The following is a 16,121-nucleotide window of genomic DNA, read 5'->3' as shown; positions in this document are numbered from 1 at the left end:
TCTCATTATTCCAAATGGGTCCTATGTAGTAGTGGTGAGACTTCCGGATTCTGTCCTTAAATTTTTATGATTTTGTGTGTGTGAATGTACCAGAATTAAATCACCATCTCATACGTGATGAACCCACACTTGTCATAGGTCTTTCTGTATTCAGCAGCTTTTTGCTGCATCATTGTCAGTGCGATCTTCTGTATTTCATCCTGTCGTATCAGTCAGTGGAGGGAATTGAAAACATTACTTGAAAATGCTGCTTGACTTCTTTCAAAACAAGACAGTAGACAACACACATTATTAGTCGTACCCTCAATTTCTCGCTATTTCTTGGCCCAGTTCTTATATGCCTTTACACATTGCACTTCACAGAGTTCCACCGATTGTCTGATATCATGTTCTGTTGGACTTGGTCCTGGTCAGTATGTGGACTTCAAAATCTGCTTTTATAATATTCTCCTCCAAAAAGTTCTTTCATTACCACAATGTAAACTGAATTCAGTATCTTACAACAGGCAGAGGGGTTTCAATGCATTAAAAAAATAATCATCTTGTAGAATTTTGCTGATAATTTTGGCATGGTCTTTTGCAAGGGATAGTATCTAACCCACTTTGGTACAATGTTCAGCACAATCAGTACTTGGAAACATTACCTTCACCTTTTGTAATGGGCCCAGAAGATCCAGACATACTAACAGTCCTTCTTTATCGAGATTTACTTATTGAAGTCCCTGATAGCAAGGCAGTGAACCTTCATCAGAGGCTTAAAACTTCAGTCCTTTAAAGAAAACCAGAGATAATTAGACAGAATGTGCAAAGAGATAATACCTCCAATCAATACAACTGAAGGGAACATGAGTACAGCCAATAACCTTTACCCATACATACTAACACTGAGCACAAGGTATATTCCTTAAACCAGCATGTACTTAATTCCATGTGGGCTAGCATCAATATTTTCAGGTTAGTGTTGGTCCCAACCGCCAGTGAGCTTGCACTCTGCACTAAATAATATCTAGTTTACAGAATAATTAGAGGACTTCTAAAACAGGCAGAAAAACTCAATCAGTTTTTACATTAAGAGAACCAGACACATGAGTCTCCAATCACTTTTCAAAATAGGTGTAAGCTAGTGCCCATGATAAGATTGTGAATTAAGATATACAGAAACACATTGGGCAACAGTTTCACAGATTAATGGTAAGTAGAACACAGGGTGGATTAACACTTCCAACAAAAGCATCCTTTTGCCCCCACTATAGGTTAAACCCGAGGCCCATTAATTCGTACACAACCAGCACCAATAAAACACTATTTCACTGAGTCGCAGGAAAATATGCTCCTAGGTGGAACTGGTGAATGCTAACCATTAAACAGCATGATGAAAACTAAGAGTACAGCCTCTGCACAGCACATCATCAATAACTCATACCTAACCAATAGGCTGACACATTCACTGGCTGATGTCTCTCTCTCTGGCGTACGCTGCAGTCGGTCAAAGACTCCACTAGCACTGCCTAGTTGTATCGGGCGTGGACACTGCCTTGACCCCGACAAGAGGGAACTTCAGCTTACAGCCTGACATGTTGAGAGCGTAACACTGTCACTATGTTCCGCACTTGTACCATGCTTAACAACCTTCCTTTAGCTGCGACATGCACGCTCTAGTCCAGAGTAGGCAATGCACTTGGATTGGACTGTGGAGAGAAAGCAATAGGTACACATCAAACTCTCAACCTCATTCCCCTAAGTGAAGCTTGGGGGTGGGGGATACACTCCAGCTGCACAACACCTTCAAACAGTTCTCTCTTTCCGTGCCACCCAACTTGAGCTGACTTATAAGGGCACGGATCTTTCTGTGGGTCTGCAGGTCCTCAACCAAGACAGAATCTTAATGACATCACAAGGGCCTACATATCGCAGGAGCATCTTCCCCCTTGTCCCTTTTTCCCCTTTACTCTGCCCCCACACATTCTTCGTATATACCTTGTCACCCACTGCCACTGATGCCACATGCCTCTCCCGATTATAAGTGCAGACTTCCCTCTGATGGGTGAGAGTAGTGTTCATCCTCGCAGCCTCCCACTTAATCCTCTGATTTTCGAGGTCGACACATCCTGGTCATAGGTTGTTGAAGGACTAGAGGTTGCTCAATGAGGTGTTGATCGTGAATGCAAAGATCAACTTTGCTGGGTTTGTTCTGTGCGATTCATGGCAAGCTGTGTTAAGCCACTTCAGTGCTCTATCCCTAGTTCTTTGTTGCTTACTAACATTCTGGGTGGGCCGAAGCTCAGAAAAATGGTTGATAGATGCTGAGTGTTTTGTTACTGTTGTGGTCTCCTTACTTGGACTAAGCCACATGAACTGCCACCACGAACACACAATGATTACAGTCCTTTGTGTGTAAGAATGGGCCAAGATAATTGGTAAATAAATTGTTGAAGGGCTGGAACTCATGAGTAGACTGCAAGAGGCCCATCTCTTACTGACGCTGGATTTCCCTCACTTACACTCTTCACATCTACTTACTCACTTCTGGACTTTGCTTCCATGCCCTTCCACATTACATGCTCACAAATTTTCATCTGTCTTATGGATGCCCGAGTGCTCACCACGCAGCAATTGATGAAAATATCTGAAAACGGCAGGCTCTAAGCTCCTGGGTAGGCAGATTGTCACCTTTTCATAATGTATAGTATAACATTCCTGTCATTATAGTTTCATTGCATTCCTTCTTGTAGATCCCTCTCTTTTCTCCTGTTGTAAAACAGGATATGGTACAAATCAGGAAAATGATGTAATATTCTTACATGAAGTTTCATTTGATTATAACTATTTGTTGTTACTGTTATTTTGTTTACTGGACCAGGTTTGTTTACTGGACCAGACTTCACTGAATACCATGTGCCAGTGTCCTTAATTCAGTCATCTGAGTAGTGTGTTAGTGTTGTGTTAATTCCTTTACTCTGATGTGGAGCATAGGGCACATGTTAGAGCTTTCCATCTGACCCTGTTTGTTGCCATCTTCTTGATGTTACTCCAGGAGCGGACAATGGCTGCCACCTCAGCTTCAACAGTCCTGTGCCAGGTCGACCTCGGTCTGCCTCTCCTCCTTGCTCCTTGTGGGTTCCATTCTAAAGTCTGCTTTGGAATATGTTGCGGGCCCCTTCTCAGGGTGTATCCAATCCATCTCCATTTCCTTCCTGTTACAGTTATCTCGGCTTTCCATTGTTGGGTGCATTGCCATAATTCTTGGTTTGAGATAACATTTGGCCAGCATACTCCCAGTATAGTCCTCAAACATTTATTGATGAAAGTTTGTACTCTTGTTTTAATTTTTGGTGTCACCTTCCATGTCTCACACCCATAAAAGGGAACAGATTTTACATTTGAGTCAAAGATTTTAAGCTTTACCTTCAACAATTTGTCACGAGGTGTCCAGACTGGTCGCAAAGGCCCCTTTTGCCTTTTTGATCCTACTTTCAACGTCTTCTGTCGCCCTTCCATTTTTGGAAACAATACTTCCCCTGGCAGGACATCTGATTAGCAGTTTAACTAGATTGTGAACCATTTCGTGCAGCCAACTTCCTTATCATCGTCAGGTGAATTCTCTCAAACTCGAATTTGTGAGAATTCGATCTGTACAATCATTCACTACAACCATTTGCCAACATTTCTGCTGACCAGTTGGTATCGTTGCCTGTGGTGGTAAACATAAGGTTACTCTCATGATCCATGTTAAAATGTTGATGACTAAATGGTTAGAACTGCACCAACAGAACATTAAAAAACGAAGTTTAGGAAAAAAAATGAGCAGCTGTTAAGCACAGCCACAAGAATACTTCTGTATTCATGGTATCACTAGATCTGTATCTCAGTTACTACTCATTCATTTCTAACAGTGGAAAATTGGGAGTGGAATAACAACAATATGGAAAAGGTAGACAGCTACTCAGCCTGTAGAAGAGGTGTTAGATCACAGAAAGGTACACTGGAAAAGAATGCCAGAAAAATATTAAGCATTCAGGCTAAGTCCTTTGTCAGATGTACAGGTCTCACACACAGACACAACTTGCACACTCTTGGCCATTGTCATCTCTGGGCTTAGGCCTGTCTGTGACTGTGCCTAAGGTGAGCAGCAGTCTAACTGGCGTGGGTAGTGGAGATACAGAAGAGGTGTGGGTTAGGGAGCAGAATAGCAGTGTGGGGGAGGAGGAAGATGATAGTGCTGCCAGTGAGTGCATGTAGGGATGTGGTAAGGACAGCACAGGGCTACTATGTGCAGCCTGTGAAATCTGTGCTAGTTTGGGTGAGGGAGGAGGGAGAGATGTGAAGACAGAAAAGGACTATGCAGATTCAAGACCTGTCCCATATGTCCTCCCACTATCACTTTGTCAGTCCTTTTGCAGGCACCCGTAACACATCAAATGTGGGGCAACATGTGAAGACAGCCAAGCGATTTACCAACTCAGCAGCAACCACTATACCACATTCTACGTGGGCATGACAACTAACATGCTGGCTGTCTGCATGAGGGGCTGTAGACACTGTGGTCAAGAGACACCTGGACCATCCATTTGCCGAGCATATGTGTCAACATATAGTGCTTCACTTCAACTGCCTTACAGCCTGTGCCATCTGGATTCGTCCCACCACCACCACAACCACCTCTCAGATGGGCAGGTGGGATTTCAGTCTACAATGTATCCTTCATTCCTGTTAACATCCCTGGCCTCAGTGTTTGCTAGTTGCTGCCTTCCTCGCACATACTCCTTTCCGTGCACCCACTCCAGTACTACACGTGCTTTCTATCACACCTACGTACTTCTTTCTTCTTCTCTAATTCCCCCCCCCCCCCCCCCCCCAATCCCCAACCCCCCTGCCCACTAGCTCCAGCCTCTCGATGCTGTACTTAGCAGCTTTATCCTGTCCCCACTACATTCCCAACTGCTTTCACAGACAGCACCAGCATCCTCTTCCACCATTATACTGCTATCCCTCACCCTTCCTGCACAATGTCTCTTTCTCACCCCCATTATGTGCCCCACCCACTCCAGCTACACTGATGTGCAAAGCTTAAGGCCAAAGGTAACTTTCAGATAATGTGACATTGCCAAGTAACACAGTGCAATGACACTTGGACTGTACGTAGAAACAACAGTTACAGTGTAGTACAGAAGGTAACTGAAAGAAATACGCAAAGGGACATCCAGAAGTGACACTTTTGTGTAATGACAATAAATACACTGAAATCACTGTGGTTCAGGATGGTCCCCTGGACATTACAAAAGGTAAACATGATTCTTAATAGGGCTTGTGATCACCATGGGTGGCAGTGCTTGGTCTTCAGTGTGCTACAATGCTGGCCACAAGGTTGTAAGGAGTTCTTGTGGTAGGGCACTCCATTCCTCCAGTAGCACAACTGACAACTGCTGGATGATCACTGTTATCGATGTTGATACTGGCAAGGTATTGATGCCGGGAATTCCAAGACCATATCAAAATCTGTACGGTACTTCCTCAGACTAGCCCGGACATACAAAAAGAAGTGAGCAGGGGATTTCAGTTTATGTATGTAGAGAGAAAACTGTAATAAAAAATTTTTATTTATTTACTAAAACCTGACTACAATTTTATGTTAGCATGCAGTAATGTTTATCCTTTGTGCTTTTGAGGGATGATGAATGAATGCAATGTATGGTCCAGTGGCAAAATTATATTTTTATGTGGTACAGGTACAATTTAACAAGTTTCTAATTTTTTATTTTACTTGTACTGTGAAGCCTTGCTTCTTGCTTCATTCCATGATTATACATCAACGGGAAGTATGCTATAGGTTTTGATGAGTGAATTTGGGAGTTTCAAAATGTGTGACATAAATGGCCGAATCTTTCCATTGAATTGATTTGGAAGCTTAATGTTTTTACACTGGCAAGGAACTACAGACTTAAGTATGTGACATAAATTTGAACATGATATGCCAACATGTTCTGTAGAAAAAGTGTTCTCAACAGTTGGACAGATGAATGGATATTGCACCATCTCAATCACCAAGTCCGTTCATTTGCCACTAAAATGCTACATATGAAGATGTCAGGCTTTGTTTTATAATTTTACACCTGTTGTGCTTATTTCCCATCCTTCTTTTCAATCCGGGTTTTGGACCGCCACTGGCAATATAGATTTTTGCCTTTTTTTTAGTAATTCATTCAGAAGTGTCAATAAATTTTTCAAGATTTAGTTCCCAGTGATTAGTAATGCTTCTTTGTATGATAAGTCTCAAAACAGGGTACAACACATAATAGAACATGGCAAGTTTTGCATTGGTATCTAGTTTCCTGGTGCACTTTCTGTTTCATGCAAACCACACATCTGCTCATTAGCGTACTTTTCTGCGAATGTTCACTCACGATAACAGCCAGAAAATGTCTCCCTGTGAATCGCAGATGATACTTGTCATTGTAGTGCCCTCCCCTACCAGCTTTTCTCCATCCTGTAGCATATTTTTCTACAATCTCCCTTACGAGAGAAACGTGAAAACCCTGCGAGTGCCATTTTTTGCCCAGTTACTGACCGATGGAGAGCACGACCATTTAGAATGCACAAATTCAGAATGTGAAAAAGAAATTGCTTATACCATTTCACAGTCTTACGCACTGATCCCACAGAGCTCAGTAACATGTCACAACGGTCAGCTGCATCCATACTCGAATTGTAATCTACAATACAATATGGTTTCTTTATTTTTTCACCATTATTTCTGTCAGTCTTCTCTGTTTCAACCATTTGTGTTGTGTGACTTGTGATCAATATGCATACCTCTCTCTTATCGCACCACTTGATAGCAAGGACCTTGTCAGTGGACTTAAGCTCAGTTTCTCCTCATTTTAATTTCTTCTGCAGTTCTGGCATGTTGTGTCTGTTCCGTGGTTGTGAAGCCAGAGGAACAGGTCCAGGCTGGAGTACCAATTATCGACATACAGAATATGACCCTGTTCCAAATACGATCCCATGAGAGTTGCCACTATGTCGCCACTTTTTCCCAAATTGTGGAACCCAATTGCTATTGTTGCACCTGTATATACAATAAAATCCAAAATATGCCCACTCTGACAGTCACACAGTACAAATTTCTTTATTCCCAATCTACTTTACTTGGTTGGAATAAATTCCTTAAAATATAATAGTCCTTTGAACAGCAAGAGACTTTCATCTATACAGAGCTTGTGATATGGGCGAAATGAATTACGAAACGTCTTATGAACTTTGTCAACAATCATCCTAATTTTTAATAGACTGTCGTCTCCAGTACTCGCAGAGTTATCACTGAAGTGTAACATTCTCAGAAGTGGACAGAACTGGTGTGTTAAAAAGTGTATCCCTTGACCAATAATCACTTAATTTTAACTTCTTAATTTGTACCATTAGGAGGCAAAGAGCAGCAAAACAATACGTTCCCTCAAATCCAGTGTCTTTCCACTTTGACAGTCGAGAATTTACAGATTCTGCAGTATTTTCTCTGGTGCGAACATAAAGACGATTTGTTTTGTCTGCAGTAAATTGCAACAGTTCTTGAGACATAAATATAAAAAAAATGGAAGAGTGCTTGGGTCAGTATCTAATTGACATATGTGTCCTGAACTCAAATCATCGAAGTAATGGTTTTACGGGTGGAAATCGGTTTCTTTCCAGTCAAATGAGTCACTTAAGCGCGTTGTTTTCTGATCCGTTTCACTGTCACTTTCTGATTCCTTGGATTCAGAAGAACTGCTGACTGTAATTCTTGCTCTCCCCTCTGATATAAAGGGCTGAGGACTACAGCTTTGAAATTCTGTTGAAGACTCATAACTGCTAGCAACGTCAGATAATTCACACTCACTGTCGCACTTAGTGAGCATATCCAGTATTTCTTTATCTGTGCAACCATGGCGATGTGACATTTCTCACGTAGAAAACAAGAAAACTGATGAAAATACGGGAATTGAACTTGAATTCTGAAAATAGGGAACATAACAACAAACATATATGCACTCTTGAACTCTACAGTCAGTCCTCTGAACAGCTACTGGAAGAGCAGGGCAGAAAGACAGCTCTGCGTGTTTACGCATCTGTAGCGCTTAGGTAGCTCTGACTCAGTGCGCCTGAACTCGTCCCTAGCAGTGGAAAGGCAGGTTGCGCGGTACCTGTGAACACACCCTTGGTGCTGTGGGAAGACCTAAGGGCCACACTTATACATGTCAGGCGTGCCAGGGGAATGGTGGGGAATGACAAGTTAACAAGTCCCCAGCAGTCAAAGGGTTAAATCTTTGCCTAAAGAAAGGACGGTGGCATTTTCATTAAAATTTTTCTTTGGTGTTCCCTGTTCATCACATCTTATTTTATTATTCATCTAGTAATCATCTAAAATAGAAGTTGAACGTGAGTATAATCTAATTAAAGTATGATTTAATCATGTAGCTATAGCTATGAATTAAAGGCACTTTTTCATTAATAGAGAAATTAAAGACATTTGCACATAATTGCAGCTGGAGCTGAAGGAGGTAGAGGAGAAGTTCCGGAAAGCTATGGTCCAGAATGCCCAGTTGGACAATGAGAAAGCTTCATTGACATATCAAGTGGAGCTGTTAAAGGATAGACTCGAAGACCTGGAGGAACAGCATGCACAGCTGCAGGTATAGTATTAAAATTACATTTTTATGTCTAATTATTTTAAAGTTATAATTTGTGCATTTAATGGATAGCTTATTGTTAATAACACAATTTTTACACATATTACTCATATTCTTATACTTGATTACTTGTCGCTCTTTGAAATGGGGCATGCAACATGTTTGATAATATCACTATTTTTTTCTTAGCTGAAAATGTTAGCACATGGAGATTTGAATGTAATGATTTTATTGTAATATTAAGGATTGTTACTCAGACTTGCACCAGATTTATCCTTTACTGTTTGTTCTGTTTCTCCTTCTATTCAGATTTTTATTGGAAAATCATGATGGAAGTAGCACTCTCCCCATCCCTCCAGTTATTATTAGTTTTTAGTTTTATCTTCTTCCTTCCAGTTTGAAAGGTTGTTCATTCTCGTTGAAAATCAAGTCTTTTTTACTTTTCTGCATCACTGAAGTAATTGATGGTTTTTTCTACAGAGAGAACACCGTGATAAATGCAGGGAGCATGACCAGCTTAAGAGAGCAGCAACGAAGTTGAAGGAGGAAGTAGAGTGGTTTCGAATTCAACTTGAGGAAAGAGATCTCCTAATCAAGGTAGCATCCACTATAACTGAGAATTTCTTTACACAATTCAATTGTTTCTTAACTTTTATTTTCGATTCTAGAGAAACATGACATACTGTCGTGGTTTCATGAAATTCCTGTGTAGTTTGATTATGACTAGCAGAGATGCCTCTCTTTCTAGTTGTATTTATTTATTTATTACTTATTTGTTTTTGCAATGTGCCTTATTACAATGTTTAGAATACAACATGTTTAAATTTAATATAACTGAATAGTTAAAAAAGAAATCTACTCACTAAACAGTAGCAGAACAACACACATATAAAAGGTATCAAAGTTTGCAATCTTTCGGAGTCAGAGGCTCCTTGTTCTGGCAGGAGGGTTGAAGGGGAAGGAAGAGGAGTGAAGGAAAGGGACTGCTGAGATTTAGAAAATGTGGTAGAGTTCGGAAAAGTCTGCCAGAACAGCAGGTCAGGGGAGACTTACCAGATGGGATGAGAAGAAAAGACTGCCTTTTTTATCTACCCAATTAGATTATGTTTTCGAAAAATGTTTATTTTTGTTGACATGCTTAGATTTAATTCTTGTACAAAATTTGTGATGAACAAGACTAATAATAGCAAATTACTCTTATTTATAGATTCTTCCATTATTTCTTGGTAGAAAAATTCCCTGTTTAAGGTTGAATAAAAAGTACACTGTTTTTTTTTCTACTGATTTTTATTTGTTTCATACTAGTTTATGGCTTATTGAGCCCTTGTCAGGAAACACCTGACTAGTGTCTGAAAGGGAAACTAGTTCTTTGGTATTGATACATTATAAGCAAAGATACAATCCACTTACATAAGAGTGTTGTGCATGAGACTTGTTTCTTAATGTTCAGATTACACTTTACACACTGGGCAATATTAAATGCAATAAATAATTAAATTGCACACTATTACAGGTTAAATTGTTATACTGTTAAAATTTGTGAGGTCTTGACATTAACTGAGAAACTGTTGAACTGAGTACTGTTCATTTATGTTGTGCAACAAACATGTTTTTTAACATTGTAAATTAAGCTTTAGGCAATGGACAGTATTATACACAATAATTAAAATACACGATCTTACATTATTACAGGTTATATGGTTATGAGCTGTAGTTTATGAGGTTGTGACATAGTTTGAGAACTGTCTTACCTGAATACTAGTAACTTATGTTGTACAACAAACGTATTTTATATGGTAAATTACATTTTATGCAATGGGCAGCATTAATTACAGTACATGGTTAAAATACACAATATTATAGCAATATTATGTTTTGTGTGATTAATATTGTCAATTGCATAAAATGTAATTTACAATGTAAAACATGTTTGTTGCACAATATAAATGAAGAGTGCTCAGTTTAAGTTTCTCAACCAATGCCAAGACCTCACAAGCTTTAACATCATAACCATTTAACCTGTAATATGGGGTAGCTTAACTATGTATTGTGCTTAATATTGGCCATTGTCTAAAGTGTAAATTCAACATTGAGAAACAAATTTGATTCACAACTCTTGTATCTTTGCTTATAATGTTTGGTTACCTGAGAACTAGTGTACCTTTCAGATGGTAGTAAGTTGTTTCCTGAAGATGATCCAATAATCCAAAAACTAGTCTGAAATAAACAGATATCAATAGAACAAAAACAGTGTACTTGTTATTCAGCCTTAAATAACAAATCACACTTGTGTGGGTAGAACTATAAATTAATTATATTGTCTTAAAACTGAATTGGCACACATGGGATCACACTGCCATAGAAATGCACAGATTTGAATGTAGGGGAGCATACAACAGTTTAAATCTTCCAAAAAGGTTCATAACTATACTGGCGGAAATGGGGAGTCATAGGGGGGGGGGGGGGGGGAGAGAGAGAGAGAGAGAGAGAGAGAGAGAGAGAGAGAGAGAGAGAGAGAGAGAGAGAGAGAGAGTGTAATTTTGAGAGATACACTGGACACCTTGTGACTGAAGATTTGACTAAATTTAAGATATGTCAATCTGAGATAAAATTGTACTTTTGAAGATTTTAAATTGTGTAGCAGGAGCTGTATTTTCATATGTACAACTATTGAAAATGAGTTAAGTTTCTATCTTCCTACAGTACCATTTTCCTGAAATTTGCAGGAAGCAGGCATGACAATAGTTGGCGATGACCATGTGTCAAGTGAAGATGATAGTGGAGGGGAAAGTGGTGGGACCCCGACACGACAACCACCTTCCAAACCTCGAAGAGCACTGGTGTCCATTGAATCCGCGGAACTCCTTGGAACAGCTGGCGAAGGCTCGCTTGGTGAGTACTGTTTTCAGAATTTGCAGTATGCACATAGTGTGGAACATCTTTCTCCACATGCTGTTGTAGTGTAATACAGTCTGTCTTACTCCTTATTTACAGTATAGAACAGTAAAAAAGTTATCTGAATGTAGAATGTGAATATCTTGATTTCCTGCCTGTTTATAGAAAGAATCCCCAGTCCCACACATGATTTGATACTAAATTGCACTCTAGATAATATGCATGATCATATAGGCCAGAGCTAGAGACATGAATCCAGTTTGAAGGATTGGACATATTGAAGTGTAAGTTATGTAACTCAGCTTTGTATGTAACAGGTGACACCTGTGTAATGTACATGCAGCTGTTATGTGTACATAATCAGAAAATCTTTGTTTTTGTTTTTATATATGCTGACGTAATTTTTTTCCACACACACGACATAGTGCAAATGAACATTTGAAATTTTAATCCTAATTAATGTCTTGTGTTAGTTTCTTGTGATTTTGACAGCTTTAATTTGAATAGAATGAAATATGCCATTTTGAACAACTTTACCACTTATTATGCTTATTAATATATGGATATTGGACTGGACAGGTCTAATATTACTGTGCTACTTCATGGGATGATATTACTTACCTACAAGCTGTGGTCAAAAGATAATGGGAGTTTTTGTTTTTCTTAAAGAATCTTTATTAATTCAACATCAACATGTTGTTCACTTTTAAAATAATCATCCTCAGATATCACACACTTGTGCCAGCACTTTTACCAATCTTTGAAGCATTTCTGGAACTCGCATTTTGGTACAGTGTTCATGTCCTTCAATGGTTCTGTTTTTATCTCATCAACGGTGGAAAACAGTGATGTTTCCTGGTTCTCTTCAGCATCTGAAAGAGAAAGAAGTCACAGGATGCCATGTCCAATAAATACGATGGGTGAGACAATGTAATGTTTCTTTTGCCAAAAAATTATGAACAGGCATTAAAGTACGAGTGGGAGCATTATTGTGGTGCAATTACCTCAAGTGGTTTTGCTACAGTCCTGGTCTTTTCTTTGGATTGCTTCGTGCAAACAGTGCATAACTTCCTGGAAGTGTTCCTTATTGACCATATGATCACTATCCTGTAGTAATCAAAGGGAACACTGAGAAGAGCATAAACATGCGATCGAACTTGCCGAATTTTTTTCAGTCTTGGCTCTTCAGGCAGTTTCTGTTGGGATGATTAGGCACTGGTTTCACTTCATGCAGCAATTTCTGAGCAATGTCTACATGATCTTGTTTTTGGTCGAAATTTCAAAAGTTTCGGAGCAAACTTCTCTGCCACACATTAGATGTGCATAAAATTTCAAAAATTTGCTTGGCATGAGCCAAAGGGTATGCCAACATCACTGGCAACCTTTCTGATGATGATTCGGCAATTATACAGAACCATTTTCTTTACATGTTCACATTGCCATCAGTAATTGATGTGCTGGGCATCTAGGTCAGTTGTCTTTTTCAGCATCTTCTCGACCCTCCTTGAAACATTTATACCACTCATAAACACTTGTCTTAATCATAGTAGATTTACCAAAAGTCACAGTCAACAGTTCGAATGCGGTGCTGTTCTATATTCCATTTTCTCCAAGCAAAATTTAATGCAAATTCTTTGATCCATCTTTTTCTAGAGTAAAAATTCCCTGAATACTGACCGAGCGAGGTGGCGCAGTGGTTAGCACACTGGACTCGCATTCGGGAGGACGACGGTTCAATCCCGTCTCCGGCCATCCTGATTTAGGTTTTCCGTGATTTCCCTAAATCGCTTCAGGCAAATGCCGGGATGGTTCCTTTGAAAGGGCACGGCTGATTTCCTTCCCCATCCTTCCCTCACCCGAGCTTGCGCTCCGTCTCTAATGACCTCGTTGTCGACGGGAAGTTAAACCTAACAACCACCACCACCACCACCACCACCACCACCCTGAATACTCAAAAAAGCTTTTTGACTGTCAACAACAAACTAAATATTCAAAACAACTGAAAATGCAAATAAACATACATCGAGAACCTGTTTACAATCAAAATAAAAAAACTTAGAACTGAATGTATAAAGCCTGCAAAATTTAAAAAAAAATTGTTACTTTTCGGTCACACCTCGTAATTGATCAACTCATAAATATGAATTACTCTCCCACAAAATTGCATGCAAAACAGAATGAATACTTTAAGAATTCTGTATATTATCAAAGAAACAAAATAATAACAGAGAACATTATAGAATGTGGCAAATACAATGCTATATCAAAACGCTGTCATATCTAAACTCACTGATCACATTCCAGGAAGTAATCAGCAAAACAAAATTACATTTACACACTCACACACCCACACCCAAATGCACGCACACTACGTTAATTACTGTTGCACAGAGACAATCAATCCTGTCTACTATAATGCAGTGAAGTTTTTATGTAAATGCAAAAAGAACTGCCCTGAGCAATGTAACACAAGACAGTTTGAGTGGTGTGTATATATATATATATATATATATATATATATATATATATATATATATATATATATATATATATATATATATATATATATATATATATATATTATTTGAGATTCATTAACAGTGTGCGTAATAGTATTCCAAATTCAGAATTGAAATTTCTAAAACCTTATCTGTAAATGAAAAGTCAACACAGAGAAGCTTGGAATGTGTATCAGGACTAAATAAGAAAATAGTACAACCAGTTTATTTCAAGCAGTTAATATACATATAATAGAGGGAAACATTCCACGTGGGAAAAATATATCTAAAATCAAAGATGATGAGACTTACCAAACAAAAGCGCTGGCAGGTCGATAGATGCACAAACAAAAACAAACATACACACAAAATTCTAGCTTTTGCAACCAACGGTTGCTTCATCAGGAAAGAGGGAAGGAGAGGGAAAGACAAAAGGATGTGGGTTTTAAGGGAGAGGGTTAGGAGTCATTCCAATCCCGGGAGCGGAAAGACTTACCTTAGGGGGAAAAAAGGACGGGTATACACTTGCACACACACACACATCCATCCGCACATACACAGACACAAGCAGACATTTGTAAAGGCAAAGAGTTTGGGCAGAGATGTCAGTCGAGGCGGAAGTAAATAGGCAAAGATGTTGTTGAAAGACAGGTGAGGTATGAGCGGCAGCAACTTGAAATTAGCGGAGGTTGAGGCCTGGCGGATAACGAGAAGAGAGGAGAACAGGCATGGGTACCAGGATGGCCCCCTCGTACGCCAACCTATTCATGGGTCGCTTAGAGGAAGCCTTCCTGGTTACCCAGGCCTGCCAACCCAAAGTTTGGTACAGATTTATTGATGACATCTTCATGATCTGGACTCACAGTGAAGAAGAACTCCAGAATTTCCTCTCCAACCTCAACTCCTTTGGTTCCATCAGATTCACCTGGTCCTACTCCAAATCCCATGCCACTTTCCTTGACGTTGACCTCCATCTGTCCAATGGCCAGCTTCACACGTCCGTCCACATCAAACCCACCAACAAGCAACAGTACCTCCATTATGACAGCTGTCACCCATTCCACATCAAACGGTCCCTTCCCTACAGCTTAGGTCTTCGTGGCAAACGAATCTGCTCCAGTCCGGAATCCCTGAACCATTACACCAACAACCTGAAAACAGCTTTCGCATCCCGCAACTACCCTCCCGACCTGGTACAGAAGCAAATAACCAGAGCCACTTCCTCATCCCCTCAAACCCAGAACCTCCCACAGAAGAACCACAAAAGTGCCCCACTTGTGACAGGATACTTTCTGGGACTGGATCAGACTCTGAATGTGGCTCTCCAGCAGGGATACGACTTCCTCAAATCTTGCCCTGAAATGAGATCCATCCTTCATGAATTCCTCCCCACTCCACCAAGAGTGTCTTTCCGCCATCCATCTAACCTTCGTAACCTCTTAGTTCATCCCTATGAAATCCCCAAACCACCTTCCCTACCCTCTGGCTCCTACCCTTGTAACTGCCCCCGGTGTAAAACCTGTCCCATGCACCCTCCCACCACCACCTACTCCAGTCCTGTAACCCGGAAGGTGTACATGATCAAAGGCAGAGCCATGTGTGAAAGCACCCACGTGATTTACCAACTAACCTGCCTACACTGTGAAGCTTTCTATGTGGGAATGACCAGCAACAAACTGTCCATTCGCATGAATGGACACAGGCAGACAGTGTTTGTTGGCAATGAGGATCACCCTGTGGCTAAACATGCCTTGGTGCACGGCCAGCACATCTTGGCACAGTGTTACACCGTCCGGGTTATCTGGATACTTCCCACTAACACCAACCTGTCAGAACTCCAGAGATGGGAACTTGCCCTTCAGTATATCCTCTCTTCTCGTTATCCGCCAGGCCTCAACCTCCGCTAATTTCAAGTTGCCGCCGCTCATATCTCACCTGTCTTTCAACAACATCTTTGCCTCTTTACTTCCGCCTCGACTGACATCTCTGCCCAAACTCTTTGCCTTTACAAATGTCTGCTTGTGTCTGTGTATGTGCGGATGGATATGTGTGTGTGTGTGTGTGTGTG

The 16,121-nt window shown here is 40.2% G+C and overlaps 1 protein-coding gene across 5 annotated transcripts in view; it reads left to right on the top strand.

Moving 5' to 3' along the window:
* The window catches only part of LOC126473334 (leucine-rich repeat flightless-interacting protein 2), a 217,200-nt gene that overhangs the window by 164,951 nt on the left and 36,128 nt on the right, over positions 1-16,121 (top strand). For all 5 annotated transcript variants that reach the window (XM_050100323.1, XM_050100324.1, XM_050100320.1 and 2 more), the window contains 3 exons: positions 8,517-8,663; positions 9,141-9,257; positions 11,387-11,552. In XM_050100323.1, the coding sequence (XP_049956280.1) occupies positions 8,517-8,663; positions 9,141-9,257; positions 11,387-11,552 (430 nt within the window). The remainder of the gene's footprint in view (positions 1-8,516; positions 8,664-9,140; positions 9,258-11,386; positions 11,553-16,121) is intronic.

The sequence above is a fragment of the Schistocerca serialis genome, chromosome 4, assembly GCF_023864345.2.
Source record: "Schistocerca serialis cubense isolate TAMUIC-IGC-003099 chromosome 4, iqSchSeri2.2, whole genome shotgun sequence".
In the NCBI taxonomy this organism is placed as follows: Eukaryota; Metazoa; Arthropoda; class Insecta; order Orthoptera; family Acrididae; genus Schistocerca; species Schistocerca serialis.
This window is presented reverse-complemented; position numbering and strand designations above follow the sequence as displayed.